The sequence below is a fragment of the Conger conger genome, chromosome 4, assembly GCF_963514075.1.
Source record: "Conger conger chromosome 4, fConCon1.1, whole genome shotgun sequence".
Lineage (NCBI taxonomy): Eukaryota > Metazoa > Chordata > Actinopteri > Anguilliformes > Congridae > Conger > Conger conger.
In genome coordinates this window covers 58,062,366-58,088,403 of record NC_083763.1, presented here as the reverse complement: position 1 = coordinate 58,088,403, position 26,038 = coordinate 58,062,366, and the positions used below count along the sequence as shown (strand labels likewise).

The following is a 26,038-nucleotide window of genomic DNA, read 5'->3' as shown; positions in this document are numbered from 1 at the left end:
TGAAATGGATCGCGTAATACGGAGGGCACTAAGACCTAGTGATTGCTAAGAGGGATATTTTCTGTACATTAAAAAAAATGTCACTGTTGTGCAGGAAATCTATCACACCTTCTCAGGAATAGGGGGAGTATCAACAGACTGAACTGCGATACTTTACGTCGTACTGTCACGCGCTCACCTGCGCGCATGTCTGCTGGTTAATAGACGTTGTACGATACATTAATCGGATATCCGACTGTCTTTCGCCCGGTGTTGTGGAATGAGTTTCATCGCTAGTTGGAGACGCAGCCTTAAGAGAGATCAACGCAACAGGTAAGTCGTGACGATCTTCAGTGCACTGCGTTACAGAAGGCGTTGCGCTCGAATTTGGCGTTCGACCGCTTCGTCGGTTTTCGGGCTTGGACTGATTGAACATGAATCGAATTTATTTTGCCAACTGCACTACTGTTCTTCTTTTTCTTATGCTTCAGATGTGTTATCTAAAGACCAACGATAACGTTTTATACAGAGATTGGAGTTCATATTCTTGACGTGGTATATTGATTAATTTAGTTTTGCAGTAATACCCGATTTGCGCATAAAATTTAATGTGGAACCTTGGCGCTTAATTGACATTTAGAACATTTGGAACAGTTACACTCATTTTAAAATGGAGCAGAGAACAGTGGATTTTTTCCAAATTGTGCCCACACTACAGCTGAACGCCTCTTGCCTGACTGCTAACAGTGGGAAAGGGTGTCTGCATTTCCCGTAAATCACCATTCATGTGTTTCACTTTGTTTCTGTAAGGCTTATTGGTGCCTTAAACGTGTTTAGCAGTTGCTTGCAATCAGTTCAATACATAGATCTTTGTTAAAACTTAATCTCACTGATGTCACTGTGGAAAAGGAAAATAAGTGTACGCAGTATTGTTACTCTTCACTAATTTTTATGAAGCTGTGATTCGGGTTTACACAGGCCCATGTTAAATGTATGAAAAATTTAGCTGAATTTAATCTTTTAAATTCAAGGTGTAATTCCAAATACCTTGCGTAATTCAAGGTTTTGTTTAAATAACCAAATATTAAAGCGAAATATGGATTTGGATTCTAGCATTTGGATTTGGATTTTCATTGTAGCCATTGCATTCAGTCAGAAACCTCTATTCCTTCACACAGGCTGCTGTTCTCTGTGTTGTCTGTGCCAGGACATGACCCAGGTCTTGGGGCTCTGTTACTCTGGTATCATACGTGCTTCTCCCTTTGATCAGTATCTCTGTGTTAGGGAAGCCTCAGTTTCCTCCTCCTTGTTTCAGGTTGCAGCTACCAGACAACAGCCATGAACCCAAAGTCACAGCGCCCTCATTCATGTAAGTTGATCTTTCAGGTCCCATACACATTATTTATTTGATTAATACACACTAACATTTGGGCAGAGAGGGCAAGTTCATTTCCTTTTTTTAGTAGGTTGAATTATATGATTGGTGTTCCCTGCTTTTTCCCTGCTTTTTCCCTGTTTCCCAGCAGTGCTGTCAACCTCAAAGTAACATTTCAGGGAAATGCACATTTGACGCAGAAGTGCTGATCTGCTGTCTGTGCTAACTTTGGAGGGCCTTGCGGATGTGTCATTTTTAGCATTCTCTTATGGAACCCTCAGAGCAGAAGATATAGTATAAGGGCATATCCGTTGCTACCATGCTTACATTACAGGAAGAGGATGGCGGTGTTATCTTGTGACGTAGGGAAATTAATGATGCTTGCAGTCGGAGGGGTGCATCCACAGCACTACTGCCTGCTGTTCTGAATATCAATAATTCACACACAGCCTTTCTGAGAAGAAAGCGATCAAAATGCCAACAGAAGCTACAGACGATGACACAGGCCTATATAGATGCCCCTACAACTTCACCAATGCCTTATCTGGTTTCTACAAAAATATTCTGCTTACTGCTGGGTGCCTCGTCCGGTTCAGGTCCTTTTCACATGTGTGGGAGGAAGTCAGACTGTGTCTCAACTTTTAGAAAGACCACAACTGGTGGTTGATACATGTCCCCTGTATCAACCCCAGCAGCTGCTAGCAGGGCGACCACCAACCTATTTCACATCTGACCATAAAATGGCAAAAGTAGGCTTATGGAAAAATGTCTTCTACATAAATAGGTACAGAATGGACAGCACAATTTTTTTTAAATGGTATCTGATCTCCAGCAACAAACTATTATTTCTTGTGGGAGCCGGGTTCATGGTATGTGTAGCAGTTAGCCTATATTTGTTTAATTAAACTATTATTTTTAGTATATTGATGAGTAGCAAATTGTTTTATTTGGAGCATCTTTGAGAGACCGGCAAAGGTGTGTGTGCAGATGCCAGCGACAAGCAAAGGAGAATAAACTGGAACATAACACCACTGTATTCTGAATAAAAATTAGTCGCTCGATTTTGTGTCAGAATAATTCATCCCACCTATCTTCAACATCTTACTAGTCTTACAATAATAACAATCTTATTAATATTATTTTTATGCATGTTTACAGATCATTGGTTTAATAAGCAACAGTACCTGCCTTAAAACAAAAATGTGCTCTTCAAAGTTCCATTTAGCTGGCAGCTTTGAGTAATGTGCTACACCCCTGTGCCTGTGAGTCTGTTAATGGGTGTGTTGGCCGGCATAATTATCTAAAAAATTAAGGCTCTAGATGAAATGGCAGTCAGAAGACTATGCAAAATGTCTCAGCTTCCAGTGGGGGTTACATCCCCTCCGAACCTCCCCCATTTGTGTCCCGACCAATGTCAAAATCAAACCTACGGACTCTTGGACTCAAAAACAAACCCTTGGAGTCTTCCCAGTCCATGTCAAGAGACACCAATGGTCTACTAACCTCGTAGACTGGGAATGGATGTTGTGTCAATTTGAACTGATTTGTTTATTAGGGCATGGGCTTCTTCCTCCTCTATCTCTGCACTGCATGGAGGTTCTCTGTGAGGCTGGCATTGGGGCTTTCCATGGGCCTATCTGTGAGGCTGACTGGGGCCTGACTGGTTCTGGTGTGGAGGCTAATTGATCCCCCTCAACAAAACCAAATACCATTCCAATATGATATTTCATCATTCATATTCTTCAAATGGAATCACTCAGCTCTTTCTTAATAATAAAACACCCTTTTGGTAAAATCATAATTAAGCACCAATCAAATTTAGAGCATGTTTGGCAATTCATAATCAGCGATTTATCAAATTAACTCTTTATTAATGTTTCTGTTAAGTAGCCTAAATAATATAAACATTTCACATTACGTATGTGACATTTCATACACATGTATAACATATTCTATAGGCTATGTAAATTGTATTTAAGACATTTTCTGCTGCAACACCAAATCACGCATAACTTTACGTTGTTCAACGCCGAATCCGACCGAGAGACAAACAGTGGATACATACACAGTGGTTTCTCCTGTTCGCCTAAAAAGCGAAGTGTCTTTACTACGTCGATCGCCTTTCGTCAAGCCGTTGAGTTTGTGACGGCTAAGGAACCGAATTTCAATTTCATGAATTGGTCACGTTAGATAAGGTTTATATTAACGTTAACTCATCCATTTTACAATTGCTTCACCTTCCTATGCTAGATATATATAATATATAGCCTGTCACTAACGTTATGACTGATGTTCAGCTCCTGAAGTCTCATGTTATCGACAGATTTCCGAGTGCACAAAATCGGATCTTGAATGAATTGATCTAGGATATCTATATCTTACGCTTAACGTTAAGTAAGTTATCTATAACCGTTTTCTTTACGAAGCCCGTCATTGTCTGCTGTCCGGTTCCGTGATCTGCCTTCCTTTTTACGAAGTCGCAGTCCACTGTGGCCTGTGTGGGAAATTGACGTTTTGTTGCAAATGGTGCCCTGCTAGGCTATATTCTTATTAATATCAATGTTTATTAAGATCACATTCCCCGAAATCAGCGAACTGTTCAAGAATGTGTCAGAGCAGCCAATTGTAAAGTTAGCTAGCCATTAGGCTATGAAATGGAACACGATATAGGATATTAGGCCTACTAGCGAAGGACTTAGGGATTGTGTAGCCCGTATAGGGATTACTTTATTCTTCTAATGTTACAACCATTTTACTGTTGAGGGTAGTTTGCTAACCGCTGATGGAACATAATGTGTTAGCTAGCTAATATGTGAAATAGCCTACAGAAAATACAACAAACTCACCGCTGATTGTGATTGGGTGTCTACCTTACATCGCGTTCGCAGTGAAAATGACGAGCTGTCAGGGCAGAGAGTTGCATTACTAGGCGCTTTCCTCTCTCCCAAGAGAGCACATAAATTATCTATAATTATGTTTCATAGAGTAGCCGGCCAGCTACACGTGAGTAGTCGGCCATTTAACCGGCAGCCGGCGCTTGGGAAACGCTTCGTAGATGAAGTGTCCTCCTAACACTCACGGCTGTGTCCCGACACGAAGTTAGCATTTGAAGGTGGCATTATTTCACAATTTTTCCACACTTGTCCTTAGGCATGTCCCAAATGAAAATGTCATTGGAAGCAGAAACCCTGTCGATGTCCAGTCCAGTTCTGGTACATGGTCGAGAGAGTTACTTTGCTGGGAGGTGGAGGGTAGGGGATGTAAATCTGATTTTTTGTAAATCTGAATATTTGTGATGTTGGGGGGTTGTCTGAACAATCTCCTTGGGGTATGCTTGAACTGCTTGGACAGTGTCAGTATTAAGAATGTGCCAATGATTCATAATAATCCATTCTCAAATTTCTTCCCAAGAGGAGGGTATTGGAGGAAGCATTGTGCCATATTATCTGAGGGGATTTTGTGTCTGGGCTGCAAGCTTTCCTTTGAGCTATTTGTTTTAAAATTAAGGAGGCATGTGCAATCTACTTTTTAGGGCAACCTCTTTGTCTGAAGAGTGTGTTCAAGAATTCCGATTGTTGTAAAAAAAAAAAAAAAAAAATGTGATGTGACCGTATTCTACGAATACAATTGTATTGGCTAATAGACTCCTTTTGATGGGTAGGCTAATGAGTGGAACCTACTACCATGTAGGAAGGAGTTCTTGTCTGTGGGCTTCCTGTACAGATCTGTGCTGAAATGTTTTGGATTTGGTTTTGAATGTGATCTTAATTAACATTCATATTAATAAGAATATAGCCTAGCAGGGCACCATTTGCAACAAAACGTCAATTTCACAATCCACACATAATCTAGCTATACATAGTTTTTTGCCTTCTGGTCTTAATGTTGATTGGGATATAAAACCTTTTCTATAAAGAATGCTCAAATTCTTGGGTTTATTGCTGCGTTCCTGATATATCCATATATTTATTGTATGGACTAATGCCTTCTCCCACAAAGGAATGTGATGCATGTGATGTTAACCATTTTTACTATAGGTCATGTGTATGTATGTGTATACAGTATGTATGTATGTTTCTAACCTCCATCCATCCATCCTGGGGGCTGGAGCCTATCCCAGCATACATTGGGCGAAAGGCAGGAATATACCCTGGACAGGTTGCCAGTCCATCGCAGGGCACACACACCATTCACTCACACACTGATACCTACGGGCAATTTAGACTCTCCAATTAGCCTAACCTGCATGTCTTTGGACTGTGGGAGAAACCGGAGTACCCGGAGGAAACCCACACGAACACGGGGAGAACATGCAAACTCCGCACAGAGAGGCCCTGGCCGCCCGGGATTCGAACCCAGGACCTCCTTGCTATGAGTGCTACCCACTGCACCATCCATGCTGCCCCGTTTTTAACCTGTACATATTATTTTCTTATTTTCTTCCTATATACCAACGTTGAACATTCAAGTCTTCGCCTTGAGTGCGTGTGTGATCAGGTTGTTAGCAACATGTATATGTATGGGTGTAATAGCACATTATCTGTTTAGACCTGACGAAGATCCACCGGGATGGAAAAGTTGTCTTTATTAAAGCTGTGTAAGGCAGGTCAGTGTGTGGTCTTCCTTCTTTACATTGATGCGCTTTTCAGCCCAGCACCTTACTAAACTGGAAGTGCGTATGCTGGCCATCTTCAATGGATATCACTGTCTTCAAAGCTTTTTTTAAATATCAAACTGGACCCAGATATTACTTCACATATTCTGCTATGTTTAATGTGTTATTCCAGCAAAAGCTTAACAATAAGATTCCCTTATAGCTTTCTGCCCTGTGATTAATCTGATTGCACTAGCATTTCTTCAGACATGAAATCTGGGCTTTCTCAATGATCGAAATCACATCTGTGGGAATGTGTGTAAAGATGTAAGGAGTAGTCACCTTGTTTTTATTGGACGAGTTCTTTTGTATTTTAGGTGTGCGGATGTTTTATTTATTTACTTCCTCCCACACAACTCAATTCAAATCATCCCCTTAAATCCCACAATGATGGCAGTTAGATAAACTATAATTGTTTCCAGTGTTACATAATACCTATGGGAGACACATTTTCTGATAAATCCACAGGCCTGTGGTAGATATATTGGCTAGCTTGATATGCTTAAATCACTACCTATACCCCATCACTGTGGAAATATAAAACCAGAAACTATTTTAAGATAGGTTTAGGTTTAGTAATGGTGTTCTGTGAGATGTTCTGTGCTTATCTTCCCCTTCATCCAGATGTGGAGAAATTGTATCTGCAAATCAATGCGAGGGATGCTACTCTTTGTATCTCAGACGGCAATGAATGCAGATTGAACGGAATTACTTGCAAATAATTCTGCTCATCCGTGGCATATTTATTATCTCAGTTCTGTGACTGGGCCATTGTTCTTCTCTTCTGGCTGCAGAGTCACCACAAACTGAGGAGTGTACCTCTTCACTCCACAAGGCTTTCCATGCATCTAGTTCTGAGCGCTTACAAATTGAATTTTGTTTTATTTCTTTCAGGCTTACCTCCATCTCTTTTGTGTTTTGGCTACAATTCCATGTGCAGGTGGAGATCAACCACTCCTGGAGGCTCTAACACCAGTGCTTATCATATAATATTAAAACATGGAGCTGGATCTGAGGGGAACGCAGCTAGCTCTGCCAGTGCACTGCCCAATCAGAGAGGAGACTGCAGCCTGTAGCGTGAGCTCGGGGGTCTGGGGGAGGAGGGGGCGCAGGAGTAGGAGGAGTAGGAGGAGTAGGAGGACGTGTGTTCGCGATTGACTGTGTGTGAGAGGAGTTTAAGGAGTGACGGGGAGATAAAATGTTTGGTTTTTCTCAGTGTGATAGTCATCCCAGTCTTATTAGGGCTCCGTTCCTCCTCCCCTGTTTCCTAACTGCCTGACTGCTGCTGCGGTTGCCTGGGAAAAGACGTACTGCACTACAGGAAGGGCCTGAGCGTCTCTGTGTGCCTCTCGGCTCTCTCTCTCTCCCTCTCTCTCTCTCGCTGTGTCTCTCTAACACGCTACCAGATGAAAATGTCAGTGGAAGCAGAAACTCTGTCGAACGGGTAAGAGAGGGGAAGGGGCTGCAGTGCTGTGTGTGTATGTGTGTGTGTGTGTGTGTAGGATTTGATTTGGAATATGCGTTTGTGTCTCTGATGTGTGTGTGTGTGGATCTGTCAATTCTGGACATTTATTGTTGAACGATCTTTAGACCTGAAAGTCAGTAACCACCAAAACTAGACACGTATAGATTTAGTGGGGTATGAGTTTGTTTGCTTTGGTTGGGGTGTGATTGTGGTGCAGCATACGTAATGTAAAGTGCTGGCCTGTCTGTGACACATGCATTTTTGAAAAACTGGTGTGAAACGAGAAACATAGAAGCTATGTGGTTTGGTTGTATGTGTTGTTTTCCGGAGAGATCTGCACATGCATCAGTAAGAGTAACGATCTTCACTGTGCAAGAGGCCCTCCTGAGAAATCTGTCTGCCTCAACTGCTGACTTCTGTAAATTCATGTTTTCATTCAGTACATGCTATGCATTCCCTTTGAAATGTAATGCAGTGTCCTGTTTGTTTCCTCATAGTGCTCATAACACCAGAACAGCACTGTGTCAACATAAAAGTTTTTTTTTATGATACTCTGGCAAGCCTTTCATTGGAATCTGTCAGTGATCTGGGTGCATCAATAGTCCAGTAAACCAGCTCTCTGTGTGATTACAGACAAGTAATGGGGCAGTTTGTAATGTGATAGTCTGTTTTTTAATTCAATACGGAATATACCATTTTCATGAAGCTGCCAGTGTAAGGACAGTGGCTACTGAATGGAAACCCGGCTGAGCTTATTTGCATATAAATCCATATCTAGGCCGATGAATGTGTGATGACTGTGCACTTTTACGTCCATTGCCATGGAAACGTGTCGCCCCGTTATGATCGTAGATAGGTGACTCTGTCCTTCGGCAGTGGCCTGGTTTCCCTTCGCTCCCAGGTGTATGCGGTCTGTGAGCTAACACAAGGCCTGCGTTTCAGTCCTGCAAATGAATCCAGCGCTCGCATCTATTATCCGTTTAATGCTAACATGCTGAACTGTGCTGAGATGAGAGGCTATGCCCGTGTTGTATTGTTCATTGTGCAGTCATCCCTTTGTCATTAGTCACTGAGGGAAAATCAGTCCTGGGGAGACATACACTGCTCTTGTTCAGGAATAACTGAAATGGAGTAATTGCAACTGCTCAGGTTTTTGCCAGCAAGGGCATTTTTTAAAACCCTCAACCCCCTCCATCAAGCTGTACTTGTTGGCCTAGCATAAAGAAAGCCTCTGTATGGTAAATGTGCTGGAATGTAAAGAGATTGCTGTCATCAAGTCACCCTTCTTGCAACAATTCTCCTCGGCTGCGGGTCCCTCACTGTGCATTGTGGGGCATCTGGAGCATGCTCGGTAGACCTGCCTTTCGTTGGTTTCATCTGTGTTTGTATTTACTTTCACTCTCTGTGTTTTGCATTAGGCAGTCATGCAGTACTTTGTACTCTACAGCTGCCAGTAAATGCTCCTCACGCATAAATCACTATTCTGGAAGTGCATACCCCTTTATGGTGTTTAGATACTACTGGAACAGGGTAATATAAATCTTGTACTTACAAATGTGCTGTCACGTTGATCCACAGGTGCTTGGTGTGAGGCATAACCGTCATGTCGGAAATAGAAAAGCAACTGACATTCAATATCAAAGATGGTCGTCACACAGGCTCCCGTGACTCAGCTAGTTAAGGACTCATCACAACTGCAGGCTGGATCTATAGTACGTCGGCTTTGTCATTAGGCTGACTACGACAGGAGTCCACATGCAGTCGGCCAATTACATTATGAAGCCCAAAGGGTTTAAGTCCGCCAGGGCTCCTCACGTTATCCTGATGGTTCCTGCTAAGGATGTTTCAGGTGGCCATTTATCTGCCGTCTACCGTTTATCATCAGTGAGAGTTACACCTGTGACCTTTCTCATAGTACTGTGTGGTCAGTTCGGCCACGTGCTCCTTGTGTGGACACAGACTGCACAGAAAAATATGTGCATTCTATTATATACTGTATATGACATGACTTATGAGTCATGACCATTATGTTAAACCGCAAGCCAGATGGTTTGGTTATGTTAGACAGTATGTTACTGGAGGTATATTACAGTGTACTGTTTATTTGTTGTTTAATTTAACATGCAGTAAGAAAACAATGTTGTCTCCTGATGCTTGAGAAATGAAAAAAGGGTGGAGGGTAAATTGGCTCTGAGAATTAGTCATATGAGCGATTGCAATAAACATTAAAGTGAAGCAATTAAGTCAAAGGATGGTTAGATATTGCATTTCTAAAAACTATCCGGAGGTCATTGGAGTGTGCAGCAAGGGATGTGGGTTTTGATTGCAGAACATTTGGAGGAGGTTTTGGGCTGCGTAGGGAGCTGGGATACTGCAGCAAAGAGCTACAGTGTGTTCATTTTGGATGGTTTTCTTTTTTTAAAAAGGCTGAGCTATTTGTGGAATGCTACATTACTAAGCATTCTGTCTTTGTAATCCCTCTCTATTTTGGTGCTCCTTTTACTTCTTTCTTACATCTTTCTGTGTGTATTTTTAAACAGGTATGGTGACACAGCAGTCTCCAGTACTTACACAGCCGTTAAAAAATAAAATAAAATAAAAAGTATCAGTGAAACATTGAAATGGTTTCTGTTACCTTTACTTGGTTTACTTGGTTCCTGATGATCCTGGTGGTCTGGAAGAGAGAGAGAGCTTGGCCTGTATTTTCCTGTCTTGCCTTGTTACTCATATTGGATGAATTGTAAATATAGGTTATGATTTGCGTTATAATTTAAGTGTTGGGTACTTGGGTTGATAACTGGAATTATCTATCTCTCTCCCTCTCCCTCTTGCTCTTTCTCTGTTGCTCTCTCTCTTCCTCACAGGTCGCACAAGTCAGACCTCACGGTCTCCCTTGACGACTGCATGGCAGCTCTGGACCTGTTCTTGCAGAATGAGTTTGAAGAGGCCCTCTCGAGACTGCGGTGCAGGTGAGATCGATGGCCGTGTCACGTGACCCTGTGTGGGTTGTATTGACCTGTAATCTCACCTGATCTCTCTGCCCTCTCCTCCTGGCATGTTCTTGTGTAAATATTGTACTCGCATATCAATTCATCAGGTTTTTTTTCATTTGTTCCTCGTTTCCGTGACTTTCTCGACCCTTTCGAAATCTCTTCTCATTCTTTGCCACTCCCTTGTCCCAGTTTTTCCCCTGTCTCACATTTCATATGCCTTGCACAATGAAACCACGGTACTTAATCTCTCGCCAGCCCTCCTCCACAAACCTGACTTTGCCCAACACGGAAGCCCACATACTGTATGAAATCAGAGAGAGGGTAATCTTTCCAAATCTCCTGTCTCCCCACCCATTGTGCCCTGCTATCTGAGTGCAAGGGCTGCCATCCGCATGCCATTCAGAGCCTGCCGCTGGCTTTTTGAAATATTGTTTTTATGAAGAGGTGCCTGTAAGAGACCCCTCACCCACTCACCACAGGTTTCTCCACACTCACATGTAGCTTTGGAGGATGTGACTCTTACACGGTCTGTAGGTCAGAGTTATCCAGGTCACAACACACACAATGCCAAAGGGCGTATAATGTGTTGATGTTGTATAGGATGCAGTATTCCCATTCAGTGTCAGCCCCTGACTTTTTGAGTCTGTTTGAGACCCCACGCCCACTCACTATCCGTCTCGTCTGGTAAGCAGCTGAAGGAATTTCCCTCGGTGTCACTGTGGGTGTGACTTCTGGACTGTGTGCTCTCGGAATGTAGGCCACTAGTGATGTGTATTTCTGTGATTTGCTCTAAAATGTGAGGGATGAACTATACAACTAGAACAGTTCTAATTGTACATGGTTATACCCATACATGGTTATCTCAAGCATAACCTCAGTGATTGGACAGAGTGTTGCCGTGTGCCAGTGCAGCAGAAGCTCATTGGTCTGTATGAGAGTGAGGTTATACAATGGGGATGCTGCCTCAAACCTTCACCTATTGCAAATGACAGACACTTGTTTTAGTCTTTACTGCTACAACCTTTAACTTATCTTATAGGAAAACAATAGTCCCATTATCAGTACATTTTGTGAGTCTTTTTGGCAATTCCTTTCAAGTATTGAATCAAATCCAGGTCATAAATTTAAATTACGAATTTGTCATTGTGGCGGCACGAATGGTGCAGTGAGTAGCACTGCCGCCTCACAGCAAGGAGGTCCTGGGTTCGAATCCCCGTCGGCCGGGGCCTCTCTGTGTGGAGTTTGCATGTTCTCCCCGTGTCTGCGTGGGTTTCCTCCCACAGTCGAAAGACATGCAGGTTAGGCTGAATGGAGAGTCTAAATTGCCCGTAGGTATGAGTGTGTGAGTGAATGGTGTGTGTGCCCTGCGATGGACTGGCGACCTGTCCAGGGTATATTCCTGCCTTTCGCCCAATGTATGCTGGGATAGGCTCCAGCCCCCCTGTGACCCTCTTCAGGAGAAGCGGGTTAGGATAATGAATGAATGAATGAATGAATTAGTGAATTAATGAATTTGTCATTGTGTGTCACCTTTTGGTTCTCTTTCAGCTTGACGTTTTCGCTCTAGGATTTTAATCAATTGAGAACAAGATATATACTGTGCAGCATATCTCGTACAGCTCTCGTAGGTCTTTCATAAAGGTGGTGTGTGTTGCAGTGCATTTCATTAGCTATACCCATGATGGCCATTATACGTCAGTCAGGAGACCAGGCAATCACACCACTCAGCCTTATTCAGGCTCCACAACAGAAGACAACAGCAGGCACAAACAGCTCGGTTCATACGTGTTATTGCCCACAGCGTGGCCGTCTTCTTCGGGAGTTTCCCGATATCGCATTAGGTGTTTTGGAGTTTCCCTTTATATGTGTGTAATGGCCAGCTAGCAGCTCTGAGCCATTTCAGTTTTTAATCAGTTGACCTAAGTGACAGTAATGACAGAGTACATTTCACCAGTTTTTTCTTTGTTCATGTTTGAATAATTTGCTTGGTTAATTTTCAGCTTTGGTCAAAGCTACATTTTCAAAGAACATCCAATGAAACTGCTAAACTATTCTGTGCCTCACAGAACTAAGGACAGCATGTACCACGCCCTCACATATGCCACTATTCTTGAGATGCGGGCGATGATGACCTTTGACCCAGAGGACATATTGGCCGCTGGAAACACCATGAAAGATGCCCAGGCAGTGTGCCAACGGTAGGAAACCACGTTATCTTCTCATCTTCATTATTGAGCTGAGCATCTCCTATTATTGATTATATGTATTGATTTAAGTTAAACCATTTATACCGGGACCATTTAAGGGAAACTGTTCCCTAAAATAGTCCTCTCCCTCTGTCTGTGAGATATGGTGAATGTAGACTCAGCTGTGAGATACGGCGAATGTAGACTCAGCTGCAGTCACATCAGCTCTCACTGTGCGGTGGAATGTCGTAGGCACACGTTACAGTGCTGTGTGGGGCGCGTGTGAAGCTCTGCTGTTCCCCCGGCGTTGCGCGGGGCACGCCCTCCTGACCCGCCCCCAACATGTCACCCCACCCCAGGGGCGGGGCCCGCCCCCGGAGGGTCACATGGGCGGCTGTCTGTCCCTCGCCGGGCCGGGTCTTCACATGACCCTGTTTAAATCAATTACACCCTCCTTGCCTCATTTCCTGCTCTCTGGCACGAAGGCCCGGAGAAAGTGCTCTGTTCATGATGTGCCTTACATTAGTAAATGATCCACTGCCTTTGGGAAGATGGTCTCATTGTACTTAACACTTAAAATTACGGTGATACAGGCTGTGATTATTTTATTGTTTATGAGATGCTAGTGAATGTACTTTACTTATTTTGTGAATGTGCTGTACTGTTTTCAAGGGTTTGAAGGAAAAAAAATTTTTTATTCTGTGACTAGAATATGATTCTGAAGATATGAATTATGTTGCATTAGGCAGCATGTTTTGACGTTTGTGAATACATTTAGACTCCATGTGCAGGGGTATAGAGTTCAGCAGGTGCTGTATCCTGACGAAGCTGCTTCTCTAGATCCACACACTTGATAAGCATTGAACTTCCTGTCACTTCTGAATGATCTCTGTGTGCAGACCCACCTCACACAGAAGGCAATCTCATTTTCACCGTGTGGTATTCGCAGCCTGCACAGGGTGTTCTCTCTTTAGTCTTCTGACAAATAGCTTGCTCATGCCAATGAGGAACTGTCCGTTCTTTCAGATTCCGCAAGAAGTCCTCCTTCAACAGCCTGATAAACAGAACTTTCACTGAAGGTCAGTGCAGCCGGTCTTCCTCCGCTCCGAACGATGCGCGTGCCATTGTACACCAAACTGAAAATTCACCCAATTCACCGAATCCTTTCTTTTTCTCCCCAAATGTGTGTTACCTCTGGCCCCATTCATCTTATCTTCCCATATCATGCTTCATGCAGTGCCGGTTGTAAAGCATATGAAATATAATGTGAGAATGTGGCTCTTGTTTGTAGATGTATCGTGCTGCTCCCAGTTGTAGTTGTTGTGATGATGTGGGGAGGTAACTGTGCTATGGTTCTCCCCTCAGAGGAGCTCCACGCTGATCTGTGCTATGCAGAGTGCCTCCTGCAGAGGGCAGCGCTCACCTTCCTGCAGGTAAAGCACCTTCATGACCATCTGTGCCCTATCCACCCTGCTGAAATCAATCTCTGCCTCTCTCCGCCTGGCCTCTCCTACAAATAGCTATTGCGTCAGGCTATATAAAAACGCAGCAGGAATGTAATCGAGCAGTGTTTCATGGATTTTTTAGAATCTATATGGAGTCGCTTGTACCGTGCAGCCTCATGTTTATTTTTCTGACCCTTTTACAGGATGAAAATATGATCAGTTTCATCAAAGGAGGCATTAAAGTGAGGAACAGCTACCAGACATACAAGTAAGCATTACATTACACTATGTGACACTACATTACATTACATTTTATTCAGCAGATGCGTTTATCCAAAGCAATGTGCAACAAATGCATTCTGTAGGTAGTTTGTACTATGGCACACAGGTCAGATAAGGTACAATTCTCAAAGTGTCAGTTATCCATAACCATGAACATCAAGTCTAGTTCACACAGTAAGCATAGTCAATAAAGTTATAAATTTAAAGATAAGCTAAAAGTATGTCCTGATGACCAGATTATGATTATGCGAGGAGTGGTGCAGACTACGCCTGTCTTTCTGTCACCCAGTGGCGCTGAGGTAAAATTAGTCCTTTCACTGTGTTTCAGAGAGCTGCATACTGTCCTCCAATCAGCAAGCTATGTCCACGGCGACAATCACGGTCACTTTGAAGGAGGGGTCAATCTTGGAGTGGGAGCCTTCAATCTAGTAAGAACTTAGTATTCTTTGTCAAGATACTGTAATACACTGTGTTCTTTGTGTAGTCATTATTGCTATTTTATTGAATCCATTATTTTAATTTGCCTACGCGCAAAAATGCTGCCTGAAAAATGGAGTTCGGTGATGTGGGTAAATTGAATTAGACAACCAATAATGTGTCGCGTTTTTCATTATCTACCATGTGTGCCGTACTGGATTCTTCTGACGCACATTGTTAACGTTAATGTACGTCTAATCTGTTCCATCTTATTCGTATGTCTCAGGAACACTACACACATCTCATTCATCACATATATTGTATAATTAACTTTAGAAAGTTCTCTGTGACAGCAAGATTGCATTGTTCAAAATGTCAATAGATAATAGGCACTGCATGTTGTTAATGTTTCCCATTTCCAAAGCGCCCAATGTTGTTTAAATCCCAGAATCCTCTTGTTCTTGTCCTTTCTTCAGATGCTCTCTATGCTTCCCACCCGAATCCTCCGGCTGCTGGAGTTTGTGGGCTTCTCAGGCAACAAGGTGAGGTTTTGTGGCTGTGCACTACCTTCTGCTCAGGAATAGTGTTGTGTGGTGTGTAGGCCGTGGGTGCAGTGCTGTGTGGTGTGTTAGTGCTGAGTGTGTTGTTGTGTGGTGTGTTAGTGCTGAGTGTGTTGTTGTGTGGTGTGTTAGCGCTGAGTGTGTTGTTGTGTGGTGTGTTAGTGCTGAGTGTGATGTGTTAGCGCTGAGTGTGTTGTTGTGTGGTGTGTAAGTGCTGAGTGTGTTGTGTGGTGTGTTAGTGCTGAGTGTGTTGTTGTGTGGTGTGTTAGTGCTGAGTGTGATGTGTTAGCGCTGAGTGTGTTGTTGTGTGGTGTGTAAGTGCTGCGTGTGTTGTGTGGTGTGTTAGTGCTGAGTGTGTTGTTGTGTGGTGTGTTAGCGCTGAGTGTGTTGTTGTGTGGTGTGTTAGTGCTGAGTGTGTTGTTGTGTGGTGTGTAAGTGCTGAGTGTGTTGTGTGTTGCTGTGCGGTGTGTTAGCGCTGAGTGTGTTGCGTGTAAGCACTGAGTGTGTTGCTGTGATCTGTTAGCGCTGAGTGTGTTGTTGTGTGGTGTGTAAGTGCTGAGTGTGTTGTGTGTTGCTGTGCGGTGTGTTAGCGCTGAGTGTGTTGCTGTGTGATCTGTTAGCGCTGAGTGTGTTGTGTTAGCGCTGAGTGTGTTGTTGTGTGGTGTGTAAGTGCTGAGTGTGTTGTGTGTTAGCGCTGAGTGTGTTGTTTGGTCTGTTAGTGCTGAGTGTGTTGCTATGTGGTGTGTAAGCACTGAGTGTGTTGTGTGGTGTGTTAGCGCTGAGTGTGTTGCTGTGTGTTGTGTAAGCACTGAGTGTGTTGCTGTGTGCTGTGTTAGTTGTGAGTGTCTTGCTGTGTGGTGCGTTATCGCTGAGTGTGTTGCGTGTAAGCACTGAGTGTGTTGTTGTGTGGTCTGTTAGCGCTGAGTGTGTTGTTGTGTGGTCTGTTAGCGCTGAGTGTGTTGTTGTGTGTTGTGTTAGCGCTGAGTGTGTTGTGTGGTGTGTTAGTTGAGTGTGTTGTTGTGTGGTGTGTTAGTTGTGAGTGTGTTGTTGTGTGGTCTGTTAGCACTGAGTGTGTTGTGTGGTGTGTTAGCGCTGAGTGTATTGCTGTGTGGTGTGTTAGTTGTGAGTGTGTTGTTGTGTGGTGTGTTAGTTGTGAGTGTGTTGTTGTGTGGTCTGTTAGCGCTGAGTGTGTTGTGTGGTGTGTTAGCGCTGAGTGTGTTGCTGTGTGGTTTGTAAGTGCTGAGTGTGTTGTGTGGTGTGTTAGTTGTGAGTGTGTTGTTGTGTGGTGTGTTAGCGCTGAGTGTGTTGCTGTGTGGTGTGTTAGTTGTGAGTGTGTTGCTGTGTAAGTGCTGAGTGTGTTGTTGTGTGGTGTGTTAGCGCTGAGTGTGTTGTGTTCTTCCAGGACTTTGGCCTGGAGCAACTGCAGGAAGGCTGCTCCACCCACACCTTCAGGGCTTTCCTCTGCAACATGCTCCTGCTCTGCTACCACACCTTCATGAGCTTCATCCTGGGTGAGTGAGCTGCAGCGAGGAGCTCCTGTCCTCACCTCCACTTTCCTCACTGGTCCCACGGATTAGCCTCCCCCCCTCACCATACTGTGCAGCAAACCACACAAGGTCTTCAACACACCACAGACCTACAAAATGTCCGTGTCACCCTGCCAGCTGTCCGTTGTACACCCTTGTCCTCTCTGTTCAGGTACCGGGGAAGGGGATGTGCAGGACGCAGAAAAGCTACTGCAGCCCTATCTCAAGCAGTATCCGAAGGTAAACGATGGGTTTGAATATCCATGGACAGCAGAGCTGATTACATGTATAACAGGTTCTGTGGAAATAGGTATTTGAATATTTTCCAAATAGATCAAATTTATTTGCATATCACGTTGCAGAGAAAAGCAGTCCACAAAAAGTAAACAAGATAGAAACTCCTCAGTGGGCAAGAAAACACTTGAACAGTGGATGGTACAGCAATGTAATGAGGCATCGAACACATTTTAAATAAAGACATTTTAGAATATTACTTCTGTCGGGACAAAAAGCAAGACATGCCGGCACCTTCATGCTTTATGTGTTGGTATTTTCCCAGGGAGCCATCTTCTTGTTCTTTGCTGGGCGAATTGAGGAGATCAAAGGAAACCTGGATGCTGTGAGTGTGCTTTTATGGCAGAATTGTTCTATGACGTAGATCCAGTCCTTTCTGACACCTTTAAACACTTCCAGTATGTATTGAAACAAGCTACTACATGCGTGTATCTAGACATGTTTACATGCATGTCTGTGTAGTAAGGTACACAGAGATGCTTTTATCTTTATCTTAGTCTGTGATTTGAGATTTTAACATTTTAGTTTTTTCACAAATGTGTGTGTGGGTGCTCATGCGTGTGTGTGTGTATGTGTCTTTTGCATGTGTGTGTGTGTGTGTGTGTGTGTGTGTGTGTGTGTATTTATGTATGTATGTGTTCCAGGCTATTGGTCGTTTCGAGGAGTGCTGTGAGGCTCAGCAGCACTGGAAGCAATTCCATCACATGTGCTACTGGGAGCTGATGTGGTGCTTCACCTATAAGAGGCACTGGAAGATGGCTTACTTCTATGCTGACCTGCTCAGCAAGGAGAATGCCTGGTCCAAGGTGAGATCATGGCATGGTCTCATACTGCGCTTTAATGTCATTAGGCAAATACAAGACCTGCAGTATGCAAGCACAAAACATTTACCTATGGCATTTCTCTGGCCTAACCTTGCAAGTGTCTAAGCATGTGCTATGCTGTGTGTGACGAAAAATAGATGTACACTATTGGTAAAAATAAAAATAACACTACCTTGATTTCTAGTGTTAACAATTGTCAAAATGACAAGGTGCACATTGAGAGGTGTGGATGTCCACATCCGGCACTCAATCTGCATTAAAAAAAAACATGAAAATGTGTTCGGGTAACAGGTGCTTTTATCAGGGTACAAACAGAAGCAAACATGCACAGGTGCAGTGTATTTGTATTGATTCCAATGGAAGAAAAGGTTTTCAGTCCATATAACAGCACTGTCAATAAAGAAGCCATATAGATACATGTGCACAATATACTTTGCAGATAAGATTCGTACATATAGACAAGGCACCATTGTATGGCTTTTTTATCGTGCCGTTGTATGGAATGAACACCTGCTCTGACGGACTGATTACAGCTGTACTAAACCTGTGCGTGTTTGCTTCCGTTTGGACCTCGATGAAAGCAGTTGGGTGCCCTTTAATGATGACGATAAATAGAAACCAAACACTAGCAGTGTTTCAGTGACTGTGGTTTGATGGAAGCTGTGCTACGTGTATAACATCCGTCTTCATGCAGAAACACATTATCGCTTGTTAGCGTGTGTGAGACGAGGTTGTACTGTGTTGTTTTTTCCTCAGGCTACATACGCGTACATGAAGGGGGCCTATCTCAGCATGCTCACCCGGGAGGAGTGCCAGCCTTTTGGGGAGAGTGAGGTAGCGCTCTTCAGGTAGGACACCGCCCCAAGCAACAGAGCGGCGAACTCTCTGTGTACTTGTGTGTTGCTTCTAAGCGTGAGCAAATTGCCCTTTTGCATTTCTTGCAGACAAGTACCTGGGCTGAAGCAGAAAATAGCTGGGAAGTCTCTGCCGACTGAGAAATTTGCCATTCGAAAAGCTCGCCGATACTTAACCGAGAACCCTCTGCCCCTCCCTGTACCCCCTCTGGTCAGTTTTTGCCCAAAGCAAGGTGCTGTGCATTGCAAATTATTCTGAATTGAACAATCAACCAGTGCTTTACACCATAGGTTGATTTGCTTTATTTCAGTCGGAATGAGTACATTATTGTGAGAAGTTTTGAAACGCGTTGTATCTCACACATTTAGTGCAGTGTAAAAAACACATTGTATATCACACATTTAGTGCAGTGTGAAACACGTTGTATATCACATTTAGTGCAGTGTGAAACACATTGTTTTATCACACATTTAGTGCAGTGTGAAACACGTTGTATATCACACATTTAGTGCAGTGTGAAACACATTGTATATCACACATTTAGTGCAGTGTGAAACACGTTGTATATCACATTTAGTGCAGTGTGAAACACATTGTTTTATCACACATTTAGTGCAGTGTGAAACACGTTGTATATCACACATTTAGTGCAGTGTGAAACACGTTGTATATCACACATTTAGTGCAGTGTGAAATAGAGGCCAGTGGATCCAGTGGGTGTGTGTACTGTAGAGCTGAAGAGATGATGCGTCCCCTGTCTGCTGCAGGAGATGATGTACATCTGGAATGGGTACACGGTGATTGGGAAGCACAGGGACCTGACTGAGGGGATGCTAAAGACCCTGGATGAGGCCCAGAAAAAGCTGGATCAAAACCCAAGTAATGATCAAGACCCAGGAGAACTTCCTTTGCTGTTTTAACAGTGCCCTGTTTAGCTAACTGAATCAATTCATTTTCTAAATGAAGGCCACGGTGGATGGGCATAACTCTTTATCCACATTACATTTTTGCCAGGTGTTGTGAATGCGAGACCGTGCGAGAGCGTGTGGTCGAGACCTTCAGGGCATCTTCTGTGCCCTTCACTGTGCCTACTCTCCCTTAGAGACCGAGTTCTCCATAGATGACCAGTGTGTGTCCTTCCTCCCTTAGAGACTGAGTTCTCCATAGATGACCAGTGTCTGGTGAGCCTGCTGAAGGGACTGTGTCTGAAGCACCTAGGACACAGGGAGGAGGCTGAGCACTACTTCACACTCATCGTCTGCAAGTGAGTGGCCCTCTGCTGAGATCTCTGATCTGCTCCAGCAGCATCTGTGTGGCTGGCAGGCCTTCAGTGAGAGCTACAGGATGAGCAGTGTGTTTCTGACTGCACACTGTCCATACTAAAACGCAGCTACAGCAATGAGACATATGGAAAGAGACCTTTCATAGGTGACGGTCTCTGAGTTCTTTAGCGGTAGAACACCTTCCCATGCTTTGCAGTAGAAACAATCTGTTGAATTGGATGCTCAGAGTAGCACTGATTAACTATCAATGGCCAGCCAATGAACACCTCAACTACCACTAATTGCCACTAAACTAAAGGTACTCTGATGTATTTGTGATGCTTACATTTCTTGGTTTTTGTTTTATAGTTTTAAGAATTAATAGTAGCAACATGCTCTGATATTTTTGCTGGGAGTTTTTCTTTTAGCAATTTGGACTTATAAATTGATACCCATCTCAGAAATATCTACCAGACTAGTGTGAACATGCCTGCAATTGTTTGCTTAGAGCTGTATGCTGTATTGTTTCCATCGTGCATTAATAACATTAAGCATTCAATGAATTGCATTAAAGTGAACGTTAAAGATAAACGATAGAGCGATTGCAAATATTTCACAACAGTGAACTCACATTCATATTATGCTCCCGTCACGACAGCTAACCGTGTGATTGCTGTGCCCATCTCTTTGCGCTCGGCAGTGAAACGCAGATTAAGTTTGATCACTACTTGGTGCCCAACGCACTGCTGGAGCACGGCCTGCTGTGCCTGGAGCAGGGCCGAAACGAGGAGGCCGTCAATCTGCTGGAGGCAGCCAAGTGAGTGGAGCCCCCCTTACCGAGCAGGGCCCTCTTCATCTCACCGTCTAGGCCAGCGATCATCAAATCATGGCCCTCCAGGGCCAAAAACTGCAGGCTTTCACCCTCCATTCACCTGGGAGCCGGGTGTGAAGAAAGTTTGGCCGATCATTGTTTTGGATTTGAGGGCCGGATTTGATGATCCCTGATCTAGTCTCTATCGCTTGCTCTTACTGTGTGTGTGTGTGTGTGTGTGTGTGTGTCAACCACTGTCTCACTATGTCCTTGTGCCGTGCTGTGTTTTCACTTGCGTAGCTCTCTCTGTATCTCACTTTGCATAGTTTACTTCACAAATTAATAGACAGGGCATGTTTTCCTGAGAGAACTGGAAAAACCACAAACTCCAGGTAAAATGGCTGATTCCTTAGTGAGTCCTTAACCCCAGGACATGGTTTGTGTGCTGTAAAGAGGAGAAAAGAAGGGAATCGAATGGGAGGAGCTAGCACAGTGGATCAGTGATGCATTTAGGGCATATTCTGCACTTTATGTTGCAAACATATCACTTTTCAGTCTGTAACTGTATAAATATAAAGCATACTGGACTGTATATAAGATACAGCACATTTCAAATGAAAACTATTCTTTGTATGTGTCAGTGAGAAGTCATTGAGACAATTGTGCATGGGCAAAGTAATAAAAAGCTATTGCATTACAATTAGTTGCTATTGCCTTTCAGTGCATTCTTCCCTACAGGCATACATCTGTGTACATCTTTTGTAGTCTCACAATAGGCATCCTTTATGTGCGTACCCATCTTCTCTGGGAGAGGCAGTTTGAGCATTCTCTAGAGGCTGGTGTTCTTAAAGAACAGAGGGTCTTTCTGCCTGTGCTCTTCCTCTCCAGGACAGTATGGCTACATGGGACCATGCTGATGCTGCAGTATAGCTGTACAAATACACAATTAGTGAAAGGCAAACCACACCTAGCATTTGTAGCGTGGGTGTTTGAGAGAAAATATAATGCATAGTTTAATGCTTCCACACTCCATCTCTTTAGCCAGATTTAGCATTTTATTTCTTCTGATGTTTTGGTCCAAGACCTTCATCTGAGCATGCATGTTATAGCAGTGTTCTCAAATCAGTAACCATAAAAATGTCTGTGTGTTGCAGCCATGATAGTCAGTGGCCACCCCAAATCAGTGAATCAGTTCCAAGTGCATTTATATAATTAAAATGTGATTGCTATATATTTTCCTCTTTTTTTGCATTTTCAGGCACAATTATAAAAATTACTCTATGGAGTCCCGGACACATTTCCGAATACAGGCTGCTTTGCACAAGGCCCAGGCCACAGAGGAAAATGGCGTCCACTGTGTGACATCCAGCCCATAGCTGCGGGACACCACTGCCACTGCGCAGTACTCAGTCCAGGAGGGCGGGGATGGACCGCACAGGGGCATGGTGCCAAAACACACTCATCTGAGCGACTGCGTTCACTTACAGCCGTCAAACACACACACACACACACACACACACACACAAACATACACAGGCACACACAGGCAGACGCGCATGCACGGACACCCTCACACTCACGCAATCATACTAACGTCTACAGACCTTTTTAAATGGTTTCTGTGGCTCACCTGAGTGATGCATTCCCATTGGTTCTGCCCTCTGTGCTTGGAGCAAGTGACCAAAAACACTGCGGCCCACCCATGAAAATATCTGGCTGGGAGTGACCTACTAAGGAAGATCAGAACTCCACTTTTGTTTTGTTTTTGCCTCTATGTTTAGTCATTTTTAAACAATTATTTTAAGAATAATAACAAAAGATAAATGGTAGAATAAAAAGAAGGCAAATAATGTTCCAGTGTTAACCAGATTGAAATTTGACAAGAGGCCTAAGATCCTGACGTAGGGTTGTGTTCATTAGGGAAGAATGCCATGAAATCTTCTTTATAAAGACCTATGCTCTTTTTAAATGTGGTGTTTCAGGTAGCAAGATCAATATTAGAATGGATGCCACAATATTGTATACCATAGGTGAACAGCTGCCGCTTAGATTAACAAGCCAATTAAGGTGTTCTTACATTACAAATGGTGGCTTTAAAAAGAACATGTGTACATCCACAACAAGTGCACAGTCCAGTTCCATAAATTAATCTGTGTTTACATAAACAGAAAATACAAAATGAATTACAAGAGGGTTATTCAGAGGTTAGCTCTTTAGCTATTTAACTAGCAGACTATGTTTAAAATTCCATACAAATACATTTCAACATTTCAAAATATAGCCAGGAAGAGCCACACTTCCTGAAACACTTCAGTTGTAGGCAGATGTATGAATCCTGTCACGTTATGCTCCAGTTGAGTCTCGAGTACTACAACAGAACAGCTAAAAGATATCAAGTATTTCTACACATTTAAACCATTTGTGAGTTTGCCCAGACAGAGATCCAGTTTATAAGTTCCAGTGTAGTTGTCTCTGAATAGGTCATGTAAAATACTATGGTATCTGCATTGGAATGTATGCATGGCAAACGTGTGCTTCAGTGCACTACATCTGGTCTGACTTCATTTTATGGAAATGGCCACCAACAACCTTGCTTCATTTGTATATAGTCAACACTGGCATCTGAACGTATGTGAACTCTGCACTGCAAAGGTATTGAAGTGGAAACAGCATAAAACAGGGTTTTGTTTGTTTTTAGATTTGTGTGTATTGATACGCGACAGTGGTACCTTTTAAAATTGTCCAGTTTTATATGGACAGATCCATGTGTCTTTTAGAAAGGCAGTCTCTCCTTTTCAGCTCATATTGACACAATCAATGTAGTAGTTTCACTCAAACAAAGAGTCTTTCAGACTGTGTACATATAGGAAGGCCAGGCATATAATTCAGTCCTGTGTTCCTGAAGCACTGCTGATGTAATGTACAGGGTCCTGATATCACTGGTCACCACAGGCATCTCTTTTTGTATTACCTCAGAACCCATTTCTTTCCCACACTAAGTCTAATACAGTAATAGTAATACGTAATATACTTGAACATCTTCTATGGTTCCAGCATTTCAACTGAAATATGGCAAAAAAAAACCTGATTATTTTTAGCTTGACATTTTTCACAAACACGCTAGGGATGAACATAGTAGTGAGGGATCAAAACTTTATTATTTTATATGTATTTGGATGATATGGTGATAAAAAATAGCTTTATTATGATTCTGTATTTCAGGGTCAATGATGCCATAATTAATGATGCATTTCATTTTAGTTGTTGACACAGGGGAAATATTTTCTGACACGATGAGTTTAAGGAATATGCCAAATATGTAAAATCTTTCAATATAATTAAATGCAGGTTAATCAGTGTGGAAATACATGACAAATCTCTCAACGCTTGGATGCCACCACTGCCTGTGATATTTTTTTTCTGTAATGGTAATATTATGCGACAACATTATTACACTACCTCAGTGCTCAAATACATTAATTACATTGTGCCTCCCACATCATATGGTTTATTCATCATCCCATTTATTATCCCCTTAAACATTCTGCTGATTCTGGAGTCATAGATATGGCAAGTTATTTACAATGGCAAAGGCATGTGTGTATATCCATGCACTGCAAATGTGTCAAGCATTTTAAATATGTGAAATATGTAAATATATTTCAATATGTGAAATCTGAATAACACATGGAGTAGAAGCAATTGACCTTGTGTCAGTTAGGAAGATGTTATTTTCCCTCAATGTGCTGAGGCCAAGGACAAACTGTCTACATTTCATTTTAGTTTTAGGCATTGGTTCAGGAATATTTTAAAAGCGTCTGTTGTTTTGTTCCACCCAGAATGGTTGTTTACCGATTCATGGAGTAAAAAATGATCATGTAGGCACTGTGACATCAAAGTCAGCATATTCTATATTTGGGACATGGCTACTGTGCAGTTTAACATTCCTGTGTAAATACCAAATGTTGTTTTTTTTTGGTAATTTAAGATTAAATGATGAAAAGAAGTATGGCACTACTTTCTCCCTCTTGCATTTTATATGAAAGAAAGAACTGCTTTCTACACACCCTTATTTTTCCCCTCATAATTACCATGTTTTCATCCGAATGTGTATGGAACGCATTTACCTGAAATGTTCATAATATTAGTATGTTTCTTACACACTTCATTTCCTATTATACTGTGCCTTCAGAACGTGTTGACTCTCCATTGATTATTTCTCTTTTTAATGTGTTGCAAAGTTGAAATATATTTATATAAAATATATCCTCCTATGAGAGAGAGAGAGAGAGAGAGAGAGAGAGAGAGAGAGAGAGAGAGAGAGAGAGAGAGAGAGAGAGAGAGAGAGAGAGAGAGAGAGAGAGAGAGAGAGAGAGAGAGAGAGAGCAAATAGAGATCACTATAATCAACATTGGTAGACTTCATTAACATTAAATATGTTAATGAAGTCCACTGATTTTGATTATTGAATCCACCTATGTTCAGTTATATGATTGCAGAATAGGTATCACCGACTCTGTGCTGCTGTCTCAATACTGGAGTTGATCAGATCGATCATGCTGTAAGAAGACCAGGGAACCGCCTGTGGAATTTTGAGATCAAATTGTTAAAAGACAGAAAGCTGGAGAAGATTATAAAAACATTGGCAAAGCTTTGAACCTTCCTTGGATGAGCCCTGTGCTGTCTGCTGTAACAAAAGTGAAAAAACATGGCTGCGACTACAGGAAAGATTCATGTTCTAACAGGACAATGAGCCAAACACACAGTAAAAACGGCCAAGAAATTGCTTCAAAACTAGAAATTCAGTATTCTGATTGCTCTAAATGCTCAAAAGCTTGAAAGCTCATGTAGGCGTGCCTGAGAAGATTGAGCTGTGATTGCAGCAAAATTGTTGTAGGAGTCATGTCTACATATTAGTAATGTGTTTTTAAAAAAATGTGTATGCATTACAATTTTAAGGTGTAACATGATAAATCTGAGAAAGTCCAATGGGGGTGAATACTTTCTGACGGCACTATCGCCAGCGTCAAATAAATGTGTTGTATAGGGCCATACACCAGCTTCTGTTCAATAAACATGCTGTGCTAGCCTCTTCATTCAAAAGAAATGC

The 26,038-nt window shown here is 42.7% G+C and overlaps 1 protein-coding gene across 2 annotated transcripts; it reads left to right on the top strand.

Moving 5' to 3' along the window:
• Positions 1-166: 166 nt before the first annotated feature.
• On the top strand, positions 167-25,122 carry ttc39a (tetratricopeptide repeat domain 39A). 2 transcript variants are annotated; one of them, XM_061240092.1, is made up of 19 exons: positions 167-312; positions 1,295-1,348; positions 10,338-10,442; positions 12,533-12,664; positions 13,679-13,731; positions 14,018-14,085; positions 14,301-14,365; positions 14,708-14,807; positions 15,273-15,338; positions 16,759-16,867; positions 17,055-17,122; positions 17,442-17,501; positions 17,821-17,982; positions 18,757-18,848; positions 18,945-19,065; positions 19,623-19,734; positions 20,005-20,119; positions 20,818-20,934; positions 22,187-25,122. In XM_061240092.1, exons 1-19 carry the CDS (start codon positions 260-262, stop codon positions 22,302-22,304), a joined length of 1,770 nt encoding a protein of 589 aa, XP_061096076.1. In that variant the 5' UTR covers positions 167-259; the 3' UTR covers positions 22,305-25,122. The 2 variants fall into 2 exon arrangements, with proteins under 2 accessions (XP_061096076.1, XP_061096077.1); XM_061240093.1 differs by lacking the exons at positions 167-312; positions 1,295-1,348 and adding an exon at positions 7,284-7,452.
• The last annotated feature ends 916 nt before the right edge of the window (positions 25,123-26,038 follow it).